General features: G+C 58.9%; 1 protein-coding gene across 1 annotated transcript; it reads right to left on the bottom strand.

Moving 5' to 3' along the window:
- Positions 1 to 771: 771 nt before the first annotated feature.
- LOC123035212 (discoidin domain-containing receptor 2-like) lies at positions 772 to 16,688 on the bottom strand. The gene is made up of 16 exons (XM_044453184.1): positions 16,622 to 16,688; positions 15,549 to 15,651; positions 14,598 to 14,826; positions 13,625 to 13,772; positions 12,760 to 12,865; positions 12,185 to 12,371; positions 11,822 to 12,068; positions 10,393 to 10,494; positions 9,111 to 9,274; positions 8,308 to 8,503; positions 6,936 to 7,180; positions 5,561 to 5,682; positions 4,663 to 4,860; positions 3,261 to 3,495; positions 2,640 to 2,789; positions 772 to 1,380 (listed from the first exon to the last, which is right to left on the bottom strand). The coding sequence occupies exons 1-16, from the start codon at positions 16,686 to 16,688 to the stop codon at positions 1,240 to 1,242; spliced, it is 2,640 nt and encodes an 879-aa protein (XP_044309119.1). The 3' UTR covers positions 772 to 1,239.
- Positions 16,689 to 17,588: the final 900 nt, after the last annotated feature.

Here is a 17,588-nt window from a genome sequence, read left to right as displayed (position 1 = left end):
GAGGAGGGACTGTGTCAAAACCCAGTTGCTGAGGCGCGATGCTATGCATGCTTAGATGGGAAAGCATCCCATGAAGGTTGGAACATGCCGGGAAGTACCGGACTTTTCTCTGAGCATGCGCAGAGAGGCTCAAATTCTGATTTCCACTTCCTCTTTGGCATCTTTTTAAAGTGGGATGCGGCTACAGAGTGATTTGCACGTCAGTCCGTTTTGGCTACAGGTTCACAGCAACAGCACTTCATCGTTATTATAACAGTAGTAACATGATCAACTATTTTCCGCTACAAGAGACCCCCCCCAACCCCCGTGATCCTCCTATGGCTATTAACATTCTTCGCTTGTTAAAAGAAATACAAAATCCAGTGTGGAGGAATTCACCCATGCCCCCTCCCCCTGCAAACAGGGAATCCAGCTGCCCCCTCCCGGTCCAGAGGGCCCAGCCTTGCAGTAGGGTTTTCGGTGGTCAGGTTGCAAAGGGCGCTTCCCTTGCCTTATCCTCCACTCTTCCTGTGGTTTCCATCAGGATACACCAAGCGTGGCTTTTCCTTCAAGATACACCAAGCGGGGCTTTTCCTTCAAGATGCACCAAGCGAGGCTTTTCCTTCAAGATGCACCAAGCATGGCTTTTCCTTCAAGATACACCAAGCGTGGCTTTTCCTTCAAGATGCACCAAGCGAGGCTTTTCCTTCAAGGTGCACCAAGCATGGCTTTTCCTTCAAGTCGCACCAAGCGTGGCTTTCCCAGGATCAACACACGTCCAAAGAACTGAGATTTTCCTGATAGGTGTGATATTTATTCCCCCAGCCATAATTTCTGTTTAGAATAGTGGGCAGTTTTCACCTTTGTGGAGGAGGAAGAGGAGGAGGTGCGGCCAGGGCAAAGAGCCCTCTGGGTATTTCCAGGGTAGAAGCAAACAATGCCATGAGATGGTGATTTCTTGGCCCTGGGGTTTCTTGATCATGGCTGACGGAGGGAGCAGTTGCTGCCAAGGCCTCCCGAGAGCAGAAGTCACAGAAAGTGGATTCTGAGCGCAATCAGGAAGCCGCCTGGGCCACGGCCGGCCGTGCACACTGGCACGTCACGCTGAGAAAAGGGCCCCAGGCGCCACGTCTGAAGGAATTCCAACCCACAGCAACTTCAGGGTTGCTTCCACGGTTCAGCCAAATCCGCTGCAGCAAGGGAGGAAGGTCCTGCTCTTTGTACTGTGTCTCTCGCGCTCTTTGGCAGGTCAGGTGCGGGTCAGATGCTCCCATCCATTTGCTCCACCAGAAACAGATGGATGGCCTCAAACGCAGGGCGGTCTTTGATGTCTCGGCTCCAGCAGTTCATCATCAGGGCGAAAACAGGGTTTGGGCACAGGGGTGGCTGAGACAGGTACACCTGCGGGCAGGTAAAGCAAAATGAGATTAGTGAGGCATTTCTGAAGCACTGATGGCTGGAGTCGGCTGGAAGCTGGAGTCGGCTGGAAGTTTTTGTCCATGTTTACACATTCCTTTGCAGCTCAGTCTTTATACTACCACCTTTGATGTCGACTGATTTACGTCATCCAGAAAATATTCCAGATACCACCACCATCGCCTCGTAGGCGGACTAAACCTTAGCACTGCATTTTTCACTGAGAGAGCAACACTTGAAAAAAGACCCTGCCTGGAGGGCTTTGCCTATAGGCAGCGCAGAAATAAAATGCATTCATACATTATTGTATCACCACATGGGTATATGTCATGTTCATATGGCTGATATCACTCTTTCAAAATTGCTGAAAGGCAGCATTTAAATCTGGCCCTGGGAAAAACACGGCAATGCATTGGAACGGTCAGAGAATTAGGCTAACTGGCGCATTTAGGAAACGTATAAAGTAATCCAACATATTTTGGAGAGCAAGTTTGCAAGCTTTTGATACAGAATATCCTTTATATATTTTTCTAAGATAGAGAAATACAAAATCAGCAAAAGAACATCCCCTAACAAACAAAAAACATACCATCAAAAACACTGTAGCAATTTTAAAACATCAACCACAAATTAAGATAATGTTTAAAAACCCTGGGCTAGTCGTCTATCAGTCCATGGAAGAAGATGCAAAGAGCCAGGTCCTTGAACCCCACGAGAAAGACGTGTGAGGAGCAGGCAGAATGGATTTCCGCATCGGGGGCTCTGCCGTGGCTGTCTTTTGTTCTGGACAGACCCCCGGGCAAACCTCAGGGGGGAACCTCAGCAGCCAGCCCTGCTGTGTTGCCAGCACAAAATCACTGGCTGCAATGGGAGGGGTTTTTCTGACCAGCAGGACAGAACCGTTCCAAGGAAATAACACAAAATAGTCGGAAGAGCCCAGAGAGGGCCGGCTGAGCCGTGCAGCACTTCTCTGGCGAGGGCCCTGCTCGAAATTGGGGGCAGCGAACAGGCGCGGCACACTGTGCTCAGCACAAGAGGGGCAGACGTGTGCTTCCCGCGTTCCTTGGCAGCTCAGGAGATCCCAGGCTTTGGCGGATCACGGTCCCCGGTTGCAGCCGAGGCCGAGCAAGGGCCTGCGCACAGCGGGCACACGGGGGAAGGGGGACCTGCCTGCCTGTCCCGTCCAGCTGCCCCGGCCCCTCTCACCAAGAGCCATGGCGAAGACGGCCCGCAGGTGCCCGTACCTGCCGGCCCTGGTCCCGGAAGAACTCCCCCGTGTTCTCGATCACTTGCTCGTCGGAAAGCCAGCTGTACGGCTGCTCCTTGCAGAGTGTGAACATCTCCCACAGCGTCACGCCGAAGGCCCACACGTCGCTGGCCGTGGTGAACTTTCCCTGCGGGGAGGGAGAAGCCGGGCACGGGATAGAAGCCGCGCCGAGACTGAAGCCACTGTGGTTCTTTGCGGGGGCTGTCGCCCTCCTGCTAGAGAGCCTCGGGCCCACGCCTGATCCGCTCCTTCTGGGGTGTCCAGGAAGGGTGGCCACGGCCCCTTCTGCTCCTCTTGCCCCCTTTGCCCAGCCACCCGCCCGGGGGGCTCCGGCTTTTGTGCCCCTCAAGGGTTGCAACTGGCAGGACGAGGTGTGAGCTCTAATAACGACACGGATTGCATCAGCAAGCAGCTCCCGGAATCGCCTGCCAGCCACCCACTGACGGGCACTGCTAACGAAGCGTGGGAACGTGGGCGCAGAGTGCCCCAGGACTGGAGGCTGACCGTAGCCCATCAGGCAGGGCTCTGCGCGCCCTGCCTCGCCCAGAGGCACTCCCCCAACCCGCCGCACTCTGCCCAGCCCGCACTGCCCTCTTACCAGGAGGATGCTCTCCCAGGCCATCCAGCGGATCGGCAGCACGGCCCTGCCCTGGATCCGGTAGTAGTCGCCACTGTAAAGGTTCCTGCTCATGCCGAAGTCGGCGATCTTGATGGTGTAATTGTGCCCGACGAGGCAGTTGCGGGTGGCCAGGTCCCGGTGCACGAAGTTCAGCGAGGCCAGGTACTTCATCCCAGAGGCGATCTGGGTGGCCATGAGGAGGAGGTGGAGGCAGCTGAGGAGGCAGAGGCTGCAGGTGAGCAAGCGAGCATCCCGGGACCCAGCCAGGGCCATGCTCGGCTCAGCGGGCAGGTCTGTGCATTTATTTTTAATTATTACATATAGTATGTACACATACACACACACATATATGGCCCAGCCTCCTTTTGTGAGGAACCCAAGGTAGTTTACCTGGCCATCCTCCTCTCCATCTTATCCTCACAACAGTCCTGCAAGGTAGGCTAGGCTGAGCATCAGGGACTGGCCCAAAGCCACCCAGTGGGCTCTCTGGCTTGAGAAGGGATTAGAACTCAGGTCAAGCACTCTCACCACTGTGCCATGCTGCCTCTCAGATCAGCTCATGCTATGCACCCAACCTATTTCCTGGGCAAAGGAAAGGCAGATGCTGCTCCCAGAGCGAGTCACATGGTGCACATGTAAATGACAATGAGCACAGAGGGGGTGGGCTGTGTACGGACGCCGATGCCCCCACAGCCGCGCTCCGGCCCGTGCAAACCCTCCCTGCGTGAGAGTCGAGATGCCCCGACGAAGGGGCTGGCCTGAGTGCCCCAAATCTGCTAACCGAGAAGGTCTCCCGTTTTATCTTGCTTTCAATGCCAAGTCAAGCCTTTTTAATTTAGTACCTGATTTTAGATTGGGTTATTGTTTCGCTGCTGGTTTACTGTTTCGTTGGTTATTGTTATGGATCACATTGCGTTTATTTTCCTCCTGTTTCCTATTTCTACGGTTGTATTTATATTGCATTTTAATTTTACTATGTTTTACAGCTTAGTTTCTTCTTATTTATTTTCATCTGCATTTTAAATATATTTTTATCGCACCGTGAGCTGCCCAGAGAGCCTTCAGCCGTGGAGGGGCATACAGATGTGACCAATGCATACACAAAGAGCGGAGCTGTGTCCCTCGGAGAGGCCACTGAGGGACCCCTCGCTGCGCACGCCTTCCTCGCGAGTGGAGGGCGGCCGCAGTGCGGTCCTGGGGCTGGGGAAGGCCCCCGCGGGCCTCCCCTCGAGCTGGCCGGGTGGCCAGCGCCAGCCCCGCATCCTGCCCCCAGGCGGACAGAGGCGGGTCTGCCGCAGCTCAGGCCCCGGGCCCGGCCCAGCCAGGGCGGGCAGAGAGGCCGCTGCACGGCCGCTCCCCCTTCGCCCCCCCGCCCAGTCACCTGACGCAGGGAATGTGGTTGGCCAGCGTGAGGGTGCTCCGGCTCTGCCGCTGGAGCAGGAACTGGTGCAGGTCCCCGTGCTCCATGTACTCGGTGATCATGCACAGCGGGTCGTCCCGCACGCACACGCCCAGCAGGCGGATGATGTTCGGGTCCTTGAGCCGGGACATGATCTTGATCTCCTTGAGAAAATCGTTCCTTGGGAGGGCAGAGGGACACGGACATAAGTCTTCCGGAGCAGCCTTCCACCTGCCCTGGAGCGACGCGCTCGGGATGCCCTGCGCCCAGTTGTGGCTGCCGCCTTTTGCATTACAGGCCGGCTCCACACGGAGCACACGCAACAGTCTTTTGTCGAGATAAAGCCTGGAGAGGCGGCGACTCGGAGGGGCTCTGTTGGCGACATGCAGGTATGTGAGGGGGCGTCACACACAGGTGGGCAGAGACCTGTTCTCCCCTGCAGAGGAAGGCAGGACGCGCTCCAACAGAGCCAAGCTCAGGGAGCCAAGGTTCCAGTTGGATGCCAGGAAGCACTTCCTGACAGTCAGGACCCTGAGGGTGTGGAATGGGCTTCCACGAGAGGTCGTTGAGGCCCCACCGGTGCGGGTGTTCAAGGATAGGCTGGACGTCCACATGGTGGGCATGTCGTGAGCAGAGCCGGCTGGAGCCGGGGGTCAGACTAGATGGCCCGGGAGGCCCCTTCCAGCTCACTCTGGTTCTCTGTTTCTATAACTGTCCCCGGATAAAAGCGACTCCAGGCCAGTTGCAACTCCTGCACTAAATTTAGCCACGCCGCATCTCAGTGCGAGGAAAGGGCAGCGTTTCCCCCGGGTTCCATGCAGCTTTTGCAAGCCTTGTGCAAAGGTCGGGAGAAGCGCGGCAGTGACCGACCGGCACTCACCTGGCCGTCTTGGTGACGTTGGCCCGCAGCATCTTCACCGCCACGAGCACAGCCCGGCTGGAGGCTTCTGGGGAGACGCGCCCCAGGAACTCGAGGAGCCCGTCAGCTTCGCAGAGGTGCACCTAGCAAGGGAAAAGCCGGCCCACGCAGAGGCCAGTCAGGCAGTTCAGGAGAAGAGGGGCACCCGCGTGGGCAGAGCAGTGGGGCCGGCGTGGAAGCCTTCTGGCAAGGCCCGTCACCCCCAGACGTTCCCCTCCAGGTCTGATCTGGGTGTGGGTGCGGTGGAAGAAAACCCACGCTGTGCAGATACCTCACTGCCTGGTTCTTGCGGTGCTGCCAGAACATTCCCCTCTATCTTAATTCCTGGAGCAAGCCTGCAACTGGCCTTGGCTTTAGGCATTTTAGCTGAAAGAGCAATCCAACAGCCTCTCAACAAAGCTCAGACCCGGGAGAAGGTCGGATTGAAGACCTGCTCCTGGTCCAGGCCACCACGGAAAGCTCCGCCGTGTGCCCTTTCGGTGTGGCAACTCCAGAGGAGGAGGGATGGCAGTGGGGCTGGAAGGAAGATCAGAAACCTCGGTGCTCACCTGGCCCATGGCAAGGCCTGCCACTCTGAAGAGGGAGGGGAGGAGCAGCAGGAAGCCCTGAGGCCTGCGATCCCCTGCCCTGCGCAGGGGAAGCAGCCCGGCAGGCCTCTGGCCCGTCATGTTGCACCCGCAAGATAAACGGGCCTGCCCTGATTCAGCGAGATTCTTGCTTTCAGAGCAAGCCGAGCTGGCGCAACGTCGCAGGAAGGGACCTGCCACCGAGAGACGACGACGATTCTTACAAGACACCAGTTTTTCTGGTAATGCTTTAGCCAAAGGGAGTGTCATCTTTCTGGCATTTGAAATGTGTGAAGGGAAAGGAGAAGACCCCTGAGCTCTGTAACAACATCAGGGTCTTCGGCAGTGTGTCCGGGTCCAGGGGACAGTGTGGTCGGTCCCCTCCCGAGGAGTCTGGACCCAGGGGGGCTCTGGTGGGCCTTCCCTGGAGTTGCTCCCCCTGTGCGTGGCTGGAGTCTGGCTGCATGCCTGCCCCTCCCTCTGACCCAGGGGCGAGGGTCAGGGCCAGGGGGCCCCGCAGCTTCCTGCTCCCAGCCTGGCAAGCAAGCCAAGGGGGAGCCACGCGGGCAGGGAGGCCCTGGAGCAAAAGCAGCCCCGGCAGGTGCCTGAGCGTGCCAAGCCTGGACTCAGTCGGGGGGACCCACTGAGCTGAGGATCAGCCCTAGGCCCTTCTGCACCCAGGCCCTGCTCTGCCCCTCAACCCCGGCTTGAAGCCCATCGGCCTGCCTGGGAATCCTGCCAGCTTCCCTGAGGATCATCGGTGGACCCACCTCCCCAAACTGCCCCTCGCCCAGCTTCTCCTTCAGCCGCAGCTGCCGCCGTGGGAACTCGGCCACTGAGATGTCTTTCTTGGTCAGCGAGTCCACCGTGATGGCCGGGACAGCGTACGTGTTGTTGCCCGTCACGCCCTGCAGGCTGACAATGTCCGTCTCGGCGTAGTGCGGGACGTTGTTCTGGAATCCTTGGTGCGGGGTGCACTTGGTGACATCCGGCTCGGCGTAATCGCCACTGCAGGCTGGAAAGTAGGAAAACAGTGTCAGAAGAAGTGAAAAGCAAAAGGGAAGTTGCTGCGGGCAAATATCCATGCAGCGAGAGTTCTGAAGCAATGTGATAGATTTATAGACTGCTTTTTCAGACAGCTGGAAAAGTGGCATATAAATATATCCGATCACTTCAAGCAGGTTCCAACATATCATAAAACTGACTGCAGAATCAGCAAATCTATGTAACAGCATTTGAGTTGCTCTATAGAGATTGTTCCTCATCTCAACAGTGGATGCAGGCAGCCAGTCAGAGTATTTTGTTTATGCTCATTCGGCCCAAAGGTTGAATTCAGTTTTGGAAATGCTCACGGAGGCTGCATTCTGATGGCTGGAGAGTGAGAAGCAAAAGCTGTGTGGCCCCAAAGGCCAGCCCATTAAAGTTCTCGGGGTGCAATCCTATGGCTTCTCAGGATAGTCTGGGCAGCCACAGAACCACCGCCCGGCGGGGACGGGGGAGGTCGAAGAGAGGGCGTGCAGCCTGCGGGGAGCCTCCCGGGGCCCATATTGCGACCGGTGGTTCAACACCGCCAGTAAACGGTGCAAGGAATCTCAAGGGCTCCTCCCGGAGTGGAAACGTTCGCATCACAAAGAGAGCAAGTGGCTCACACACGCAGTTTATTTTATTATTTATTGGCTATGTTTCTACGCTGCCTTTTTTCCTCTCAAGGAACTCAAAGCGGCTTGCTTCATTCTCCTCCTCTCTGTCTTGTTCCCACAACAACAACCCTGTGAGGTAGGTTGGGGTGAGAGTCTGTGCCTGGCCCAAAGCCACCCAGGGAGCGCCCTGGCTGAGTGGGGACTGGAGCCCGGATCGCCCGAGTCTCTGAGCCACTGCGCTGCACTGGCTCTTGGCGTTGCTGATTAAATAAAGTCAGGTAGCAAGTCCGGGGAAGATCTATGCTTCTCCCTGTCTGCTGGGGAGGGGGGTGTAACCCTACCCATACGCCTCTGAAATGCGCCAGCGTGGATGTTATAGAAACATTGGGAAAAAGCGGGTCAGAAGGGACCTCCTGAGCCATCTAGCCTGACCCCAGCTCCAGCTGGCTCTGCGCACGTAATCCCCAGCAAGCACTCGTCCAGCGCGCGGCTGTGGTCCTACCCGAGTCCTCCGCGCTCTGGGAGAGCTCCGGCAGTTTCTGGAGGAGGGTGACGGGCTGGTGGCATTGCAAGTCCAACGGGAAGACCCTCTCGTAGGTGGGGTTGGTCTGGCGGACCTGCGTGTGGCCACTGACGACCCTGGAGCTGTAGAAGGAGAGCCGCACCGTGGCGTCCTCCTCCAGGATTCGCCGGGGAGCCTTGGGAATGGGAAAGTGCGTGAGTTTCCTGCTAGGAGGACAATGAGGTGCAGCCCCTTCTCCCTCCGAAACATCCAAAGGCCCAGGTCGAGCTTGAAGGATTTCTCGCCACTAATTAAGTCTCGGGGGGACCTTTCCGGCTGCAAGAACTGGGGAGTGGAGAGCAAAACCTGGGAAACTACCGATGAATTTGGGGCATGGGTCACCCCCTGGGATGGCGAGCGCAGGCAGGCTGGAGCTGGCCTGGGCCTCGGGTTGTGGCCCGTGGCCCGGCAGCGCTGCATCAGTGGCGCCGAGGCGAATCCCAGGGCCATCCCGGCAGCAGAGCTGAAAGCGCCCCCCCGTCTCTCCTCCCCATCGCACGTTCATTGCCTGGCGCGTCTGTCTGGACCGCGCGCCTGCGGGCAGAGCGCCTCGTGTTCCTGGCCGGAGGAGGCTGGCCCCCGTTTGCCAGGGGAGTGGGCTAAAACCAGTCGGGCAGGAGAGCGCAGCTGTTTGTGGCTCATCCTGGGCACCGTCCCGGCCCTTGATCCGGGTGGGCAGCCTGCCGATCAGGAATGGATTAGAGGGGTCCCGGGGCTCCCGGCTGCGGCAGGACGCACCATACCGTCTCCAGCCGCTTCTGGGCGTACTGCTTCCCCAGGATGGCGATGATTATCACCAGCAGCAGCAGGATGATGCCCACGAGGGACGCGACCAGGCCAGAGGTGCCGGAGTCTTCTGCCTTGCGCGCGATCCCGGGGCTCGTCGCAGGCACGGTGGGGGTGGTCCCTGCAAGGGGAGCTCGGTCACCACCACAGGGGTCCTGGCAGGTGCCACGGGAGTCCCTGCAAAGCTCGCGAGACGGCCCTCGATCAGTCCACCGATCTGCCACCGCGGCAGCCTCCAATGCACATGGGAAGAGCCGGGGCCAACCTGCTGCCCCCAAGATCCCAACAGCAGAACATGGGGGCAAGAGCACTCTCCCACCCATGTTCCCCAGCAACGGGTGCACACAGGCACACTGAAGCGGGAGGGGCACGTGGCCACCCAGACTCGAAGCGCGGCCTTCGCCTCCTCCAGGAGGCACTCCGACCCCTTTTTCCAGCCATCCAAATGGGTGGCCACCCCAGGCGTTGTGCTTGTGAGCCACACAGCTGAACTCTGCTGACAGGGAGATGCAAGTGATGCATTCCAAGCATGGTGCTGGAGGAGGAGAGCTTGGCGGATGCTGCGGGTTGCTGGAAAGGGGACTGAGCGGGCCCTGGGGACCCAGGCTGCCGTGCTTCGGACACATCTGAGAAGGAAGGACGCCCAGGAGACAACCATCATGCTAAGGAAAGTTGAAGGCCGAAGAAGAGAAGCAAGGCCAAGCAGGAGATGGGGTGGATTAGCCCCTGTCAGGAAGTCACAGCTCGGGTTTCTAAGAACGGAGCAGGGCTGTCAAAGACGGGGCATTTTGGAGAGGATTTGACGGCACATCGAAACAGCAGTTTAAATCCAGCTCAGTTTGGGCCGAATGTACCCAACTGGACGCCAACCCAAGCTCTGCCCGTGACCCAAGTCCACATGTTTCCAAGCCATGCACAGAACCCCAAAAAGCATGTTCAGAAAATGCATGTGTTTGAAAATGTGCATGAAAAGATGCATCTTGAGAAGTAGACGCAGAAACCTGTGCTATCCGAACGTGCACACAATTAATGTGTCTGTTTGAGGAAATGTGCCTAAAAGAATGCACGGATTTTCATTCAGCAGCGCTAACGAGGTAACATGCACAGGAGTCAGAATGAGCGGCGAGGCGGCACGTGGGACCCTCCAAAAGCTCGAGCTGATTCAGGCGTTCGGCCCTTTGGGGTCCTGCATGCCACGTTTGCGAAGATTTTGCCTGGGGGGCACCATTTTCTCCTTACCCCACACCCCATCCGTGGCATTGGCTTCCTCCGACGGGGCTATCGCAGAGGAGGTGGCCGAGGCGAGGGTGATCGCGACAGGGTCGACGGAATCCATGTCTTCTGGAGGAACAAGAAGAACCACGTCAGCCTATCACTCAGCCTGGGGCAGACTTGAAGGAGGGACCGGGAGGCGATGCCCAATCGCAGCTTAGCCACCCCAACCACTGAGCTGGCAAAGGCAAAGGTCTCTGCCACAAGGCGCTCCCAAAAAGGCCATCTGCAGGGATACTTCTTTTTATTTCATTTATAGTTCTTTAACTTTCAGTGCCCAGCTCTTTGACCTGGAAGGCGTCCAGGGAGGTGTACCACCAGCCTTCCACAGGGTCAGAATGGCACTGAGCCACAGGGACACGTCTGCTCAATAAAACGACAACAGCAAATCGAGAGAAAAGCACAGAGGGAAAATGGCGTAGCCAGCAAGAGTCAACAAGCACAAACCCCAAAGGGACTGAACGCAACTTTCAAAAATAAGGGCTTCGCTGCTAGGGTCTTGAAAGAAACCGATCCAAGCACCACTGCTGTGGCGGCTGTCCTTAAAAATGAAGTTTTCCCAGGCTGCTGCGGGCATGACAGAGGAATCCCCCAGGACGTTCACTGCGTTAGGGTAAATTGGACACAGGAAGCTACGTTTCGTCACCATCTCCGCCTGCAGAGTACCGTGAACCAAACCCGAGATGGGGTGGTGAGCCCCCAGCCGGAGAAACTCTGCATCCAGGACCACTGTGGCAGACTGGGCAGAAGAGGGCTGGGCAACGTTCCCTCGTAAGCGCCACTCGGCCACGAGGCCGAGGGACCATCACACAGTCACAGGCAGCCAGCCTTGTCCCTGCACAGGTCGGAAGCGCTCGTGGCCCACAACCCCGAAGGGTTGAGCCATCACTGGCAGCCCTGGGTGCATCGTCCCTGCCCCGTGGGGGCGGAACCGTGGATGCTGGTGTCCCCAGGCAAAGCTCCTGGCGTGGCGCGACCCTAGCGCCCCCAAGGAAGGGACCTGCCCACCCCGTTCCCCTAGAGGGGCAAGCTGCCCCACACCAGCAGGAGAGAGCAGAGCAGACGCACCAGTCTCTCTCGGCCGAAGCTCGCCTCGCCTCAAGTCATGCAGGATGCAAGGTGCTGCCCCCTGTGGCTGAAGATGCTACTGCTGGCTTCAACCACACACCCCGATTAAAATTAATGTATTTCAAAATTTTGAAACCCGAAATAACCCTGCAGGACACGTTCCTGAAGTTCCCGAGCATGCAGACCAAGTGCCAGGTGCGTGCGCTCCGCAGCCTCAACGCGGAAGGGGAGGCGGACAGACACACGCAGCGCTAATGCTGATGCATCGGTGCTCGCTCTTCTCCGGGCTTGCCCAGAAGCGCCTGGGAGGGTGGCAGGAGCTCGTTACCGGACTGGAAGGAGACTTCGCTGATCAGCATCCAGGTGTCGGCGAAGTAGAATCGGCACAGGATGGCCTTGCCCACGCGCTGCTGGAGCGGCACGGTCACGAACCGCGAGCTGGGGTTCTTGTCGTCCAGGACGGTGTCCACGCCCACGGGCTCTGGCTCCCACTCGGCAATCAGCCACGGCTTGAAGCGGCACTCCACCCTCTCGAAGATTTTGACCCCCTTGGAAAACATGTTGTTGCAATGGACCTGGGGGCGGGGGGAGGGGCGTGAGCAGGAGGGGCGCAGGGCGACCGCCGGGGCGGCGAGCGCGCGGGGCGGCCACGCGGCACTGCGAACGGCCCCCGCCCCCTGCGAGGCCCCACCTTCATGGAGGAGAAGTTCCTCTGCCGGTCGAACTGGAACTCCATCTCCACGCCCCCGTCTCGGAAGCTGTCGTTCCTCCAGCCCACGTAGTCGTAGCCCGGCCACACGCGGTACTGGTGGCTCTTGGTGAAGTCGTCCAGGCCCAGGACGCCGTCCACCAGCTGGCCCAGCCCTCCGTGAAGGGACCTGCCGAGAGAGCGTGCGGTTGTGGCCCGCGAGGAAGGACCGCGGAATAGCTCATCCCGGCTACTCCCGCACGAGGACGGCCCGGAAACACAGGCCGCCGTGTGGGACCAGGCGACGGACCGGCCGCACACGTTTCATCTGCCCCGGGAGCGGGTCTTATGTCTGGCAAAAGGGCCTGCGCTGCCCCTTCGAGATCGAGGTCCGACAGAGCAAGGCACCGCTGCGGGGGGAAGCCTCACGCCATCAATATGCCCCTTCTTTGCAGCTCCTAGAGCAGACGGAAACCGATCTGGGAAGCCCGGGGGACAGAAACAGCAAAAGCATCAAGTAGAGAAGGAGCCGGGGGGGGGGGGGTGAAGGGAAGGGGCCACCCTGGGTCCCCTCTTACTTGCGCTCCTGGTAACCATCGTAGGTCGAGTCATTCAGGTAGACCACGGGGTGCCCGGGAGCAAGCATCATCTGCCCGCCCGGCATGCTGTAGGACTCCAAGCCATCTGGGAAAGAGGGCGGCTCAGCATCAGCAGGGTGAGCCCCACCCCTGTAGCCTGAGCCAGAAAACCCGCCCTCGCCACCCACCCCGGACCACCACGCGGCAAGCAGGTGCGCACAGAGGTGCTCCCCCTCCTGGCAGGCGGGCCGCCCATCCCCGGGCAACGATTTGCCCATGCTGAGCATCCCAGCCAGCGGCCAGACAGGACTGGCCTTTCATTCATGTGGCCTGCCTCCCGTGGAGTGGATAGCTGCAATGCCCCGCCTGGGCCAGAGGGGGTGCTGAAGCACAGTGCAGAATAATCTAGTGGCTCCTCCCTTGGGAAGGGGCAGCATTCCTGGTGCTCGAGCGAGTGAAATGTGGAGGAGCTCCCGGGGGCCACGTTCCAGGGGAGGATGGGGCCACAAGCAAAAAGGGCAGAGCCAGCGTCCCAAAGGTCCCAGCCTATTTTTGCTTTAACCCTCTTCCTGCCAGGAACCACCACCACCACCACCACCACCTATTACATTTCTAATTGCCAAATCTCTCTGACAAAGCCTTAGGATGGGCATTTAGTCTTTTGCGTGGTGCACACACACACAGATCGGGAAGCCACCCCGCGACTGGAGGGCGGGGCTTGTGGAAGGGGGTGTGGCCCTCCGGGTATCCCAGGCGGGCCAGATCTGACCGCCAGCCTGATCTTCTGCACAGGGCCATAGAGAAGAAGGCACCCAGGTCTTGTTCCCGGGCTTCCCCAGAGCCTTGCCGAGAGGGTAATCCTTACCAGACCAAACGCAACCATAGAGTTCCACACGCATGCAGACCGTCATGGGCTGCTCCGTCACGGGGATCACTCGGATGTAGCGGGCAATGACCGGCGGGCGGAGATCTTTCAGGACGACGTCATACGTGTCCACATTACCTTGGATCACCTGGAACAGAGGGGGAATCTGGTCCCTTAAGGGTCTGGCAGACGTTAGAGGTACGTTAGAGGTACCCAGGACGGCAGAGGTGGGGCGATTGGGAGATTCCCACGACTCCAACCGCTTTGTCATTACCTGGATGCCTTTAGGGCTGAACTCGAATGAGCAGAGAAAATCTCCGGACCAATATTAGTGATGAGAGGGAGGCCGACTCGCCCTGCTTGGCCCTCTCTTGGCACTGCCACGGCCACTGGCCTCACCCCCACCCCAGAATATCGTGCATTTCATGCTTCTCCAAGCAGGGAGAAAAGGGTTCAGGTGCCGCTGGGAGAAGCCTCGCCACCTGCCCCACCCTGGCTCCAGGCCCCTTGACGTGGCGCTTCCATGGGCCCGCTTAGGCCTGCAGGCAGCATGCTCCGGATCCATGCCCAGCACCACAACTGCTGTGTGCATCTCGGAAGCCGACCCTGAGCGACCACGGAGGTTGTCGTCCTGTTGCCAGCTGCTCCCCCCACCACGGACATGCCCACCTCGTCCCTCGCCGCCACTTTCTCAGTCATTCAGCTCAACTGGGGGGGAACTGGAAACGTTCCACCAAGTTTGCTCAGAAGATCAGGGCATCAACCAACGTGCTCCCAGTGAGAGCTCTGCCCGTAGAGCCATCTCTGACGGACGCACGGCACCGTGGCTCAAAGACCGATGCCAAACGTCGCTGAAAGGCCGCCTGCACGGGCAACAGAGGCTGGCGCTTGCACAGAGGCTAGGAACTGCAGCAGGTTTGTGTGGGGGCTCACGATCCCCTCTGGAGCGACGCGCTGGCCGCTGCTCACCCACCTGCCCATTCTGGCGGTCCTTCCAAGACAGCCAGCGCTCCCCGTTGCGGCTGTAGTCGATCCGATAGGCACGGGCGAACTCCTTGCCCGTGGCCCGGGCGTGACGCCCTTGGGTGCCAACCAGGGTGATGAAATAGAGCTTGTGCAGGTCGATCTGGAGGAACTGCACGTCCTCTGGCTGCAGGAGACCAGCTGGGCACCAGGCCCCGTCGCCCTCCTCCCTCAGCAGCCTGGGTGAAGGCAAGAGAGAGTGAGGCCCACGAGGGGGCAAACCAGCCCCGCTTCCAGGCAGAACGCGCACAGCCAACGGGCTAAGGAACTCGGGCAAACAGGGGTGTGGGACCTTTGAGCCCGAGGGCCGAGCTCCGCTCCGGGGGGGCTCTCGGGAGCCTCACCCCAGCAGTGGGCGTGGCTCAAGAGGAAGAGGTGGGGCCAGAGGCGAAAGGGCTAAAGCACAACTTTCCAGGTGGGTGGAGCCTAAAGAAGGGGCTTCCGCCCATGGCCAAGCCTTAGGAGCACTGCTTCAGCCTTCCAAAGGGAGACACGAGTTGCAGAAAAGCTGGCAAAACGTGAGGAAGCCGGGAATGCTGGATTCAACCTCGGATTCAGTCCCAGGTCTCCCGCTCCATGACAAACAGAGGGCATTGCCTGGCATGACCCCAGAGGTGGTGAATCCCAGGCGATTTCTGAGCCAAATTCAGAGCGGTCTTTAGCCTCATAAAGGTGCAACTGATGGTCCCCCAATATCATCTGGGGAGACGGCAGGCCCCAAGTCCCCCAGGGAGCTTCGAGACCAAGTGGGGACCAGAACTCGGCTCCCCCGGGTCCCCAGCTCCGCATGTGCCCCTGGGCTGGCCTGGCTCTCCCAGGCTGCCAAGGGGGTGGGCGGAATTCTGTGCTGCAGCATGCAAAGTGTCCCAGCAAGCGATGTCCCGTTGTGAGTGCGGCTCACCGAGCGTACTGCGGCCCCGTCGAATCGTACCACTGGCTGGAGGCAGTGATATCCGCATCCCGGATTGTCCCTTCGTGCATCCCCAAAGGATATCGGCATATCGCTTGGGAAGAGGGTTGGAAAAGGAGACAGGCAGGATGTTGGCATTGGCAGAAAGACAAAAGACCACTTATCAAAGGCTTTGTCATGCCGGTGCAGGCAGCTTGGGCCCCCAAATTTTTTGGCTTTGCATCTACGGAACGCTGGGAGAGGAATCTCTCCAAAAATGGTGGCCGTGGGGAAAGGACTTGCCCATGCATTAAGGGGCTTGTGATGGATGGCAGGCGTCAAACACCCATTTTGCAGAAGGAAATGGCACTGCCTTTTCATCTCCTGTGTTACACTTTTGGTCTTTTTATTTGCTGCTCTGGAATCTGTTCTGAGAAGGCTTCATAAATGCATGTTGCAAATAAAGCAAGCCAATAACTGAAGACGTGCATTTCCCACAAGGCAAAGTGGAGAGACGGAAGGCAAGGTCACTCGTGCAAAGACCGCAATGCAACACGGGGGGGGGGGTCTGAACACGAGGCCTTTGGATCTCAGTGCTCTGACTCCAAAGGCCTCGCGGGACACACACCGCACCCGCGGCCTCTCGCAGCCAGCTGGAAAGAGCGGGGCCAGTGGCAGGAAGCAGGACGTGTCGACTTCCACCAGCCTGGAGCAGCACCCGGCTTCCTTCCCTCCTTGACCTAAATCTGGATGGCCAAGAGAGTCCGGTGGGCAGTGAGGGTCGGAGACCACGACGGTTGCCGCTTACTCTGGCTCAGGAGTTTGCAGCCCTGCATGAGCGTGGCCCCGGGAGTGCCATAGAAAGCTCATTTCGGAACCCAGAGGAAGTCCGACCTTCCCTTGGTCTTTGGCCTTCTAAGTCTCATTCACAGAACTGGACTCCAGCTGTGACCAAGCAGCCAAGCAGCCTTGCTCAGGAGGCAGAGGCGCTGGAGCAAGGATGCTGCCGGGAGCCGGAAGAGCACACCTCCCACCCCGCCTCGGCAGCCCACCCCACGCTTCCCTTCCCTGCCCGCCTTCCCTACCAGGGTTGACTTCAGAGCTGGAGCACCGCGAGAGGCCAGCGAGCAAGAGCAGAGGCAGCGAGAGCATCCTCAGTGGCAGGGGAGGTCAGTCAGGCAGAGCTCCCCCGTGGTCTGTCGCTGCCATTCACGTTTCTGAGGAAAGAGGGAGAAACAGTTGCCTGGAGCAGGCTTTCCAGGGGTGCATCAAGACTTTGTGTCAGGTGCAAAACCTCAGCTCTGGGGGGGGGGGGGAAACGGAGCCTCCTTGGGGTGCCAGCTGGCCCCTCCGAGGTTCCCGAAACAGCCACATCACCCTCCCCACCACCACCCATAATTTCCTGGCTTTAATTTTCTGCTATGGGGCACGACAGAATGTCATCAGAGAATTGACCGAACTGTCAGTAAGTTGCACCAGCTGATGTCTCTGCACATCAGGTTTCTCTCTTCCGAGCATCTGGCAGCCACAGCTTGTCAAATGACTCTCAGCCAGGAAATCGGGGCCCTTTCGACAACATGGGTCCTGTGGCTTCCCACTCAGGATCATGGAGCCTGCAAAAGTTTTGCTGGGGGAAATACGCCTGGCCCGATCCCTCTGCTCTGGGGTTTCCTAACACCGTGCAATTCCACATCCAGGGCACCGTCTCCAAACCTCTCCACTCTGCCCGGCTCAGGCAGCAAGTGGAAACGGAGCCATCCATGTTCGAGAGCAAACGCTCCATCATTCCAGCAGAGGCGCAGAGAAGGGTTAACGCCCCCCTTGCCGGGGGCCCAGCGGGTGGATCAGTGGCTAATTGCTCACAGCTGGGAGGACGTAGTTTAAAAACCATGTTGCAGCTGTTGCACGGACAGGAGCATTGCAAGCTGACCGACCGACAGCAAGCGCCTGCCAGAGCCTCGGGCAAAAGTCATCCCTTCCAGGCTGGACAGAGCCCAGCGGTGTCACCGCCCCTCCTGCCCTTCTGCCCCTGCCCCCCCTCCCCATCTCTGG

The sequence above is a fragment of the Varanus komodoensis genome, unplaced genomic scaffold (assembly GCF_004798865.1).
Source record: "Varanus komodoensis strain SLA01 unplaced genomic scaffold, ASM479886v1 scaffold77, whole genome shotgun sequence".
NCBI classification, from domain to species: domain Eukaryota; kingdom Metazoa; phylum Chordata; class Lepidosauria; order Squamata; family Varanidae; genus Varanus; species Varanus komodoensis.
Note: the sequence above shows the minus strand (reverse complement) of the source record. Positions and strands in the feature narration are given on the sequence as shown.

Coding starts and splice junctions, on each gene's coding strand:
- LOC123035212 (XM_044453184.1), bottom strand. CDS start 16,688: ATGCTCTCGCTGCCTCTGCTCTTGCTCGCTGGCCTCTCGCGGTGCTCC. Junction 8,504..9,110: donor CCCAGAAGCGGCTGGAGACG/GTATGGTGCGTC, acceptor CCCATTCCCAAG/GCTCCCCGGCGAATCCTGGA. Junction 2,790..3,260: donor CCTGGGAGAGCATCCTCCTG/GTAAGAGGGCAG, acceptor CCCTCCCCGCAG/GGAAAGTTCACCACGGCCAG.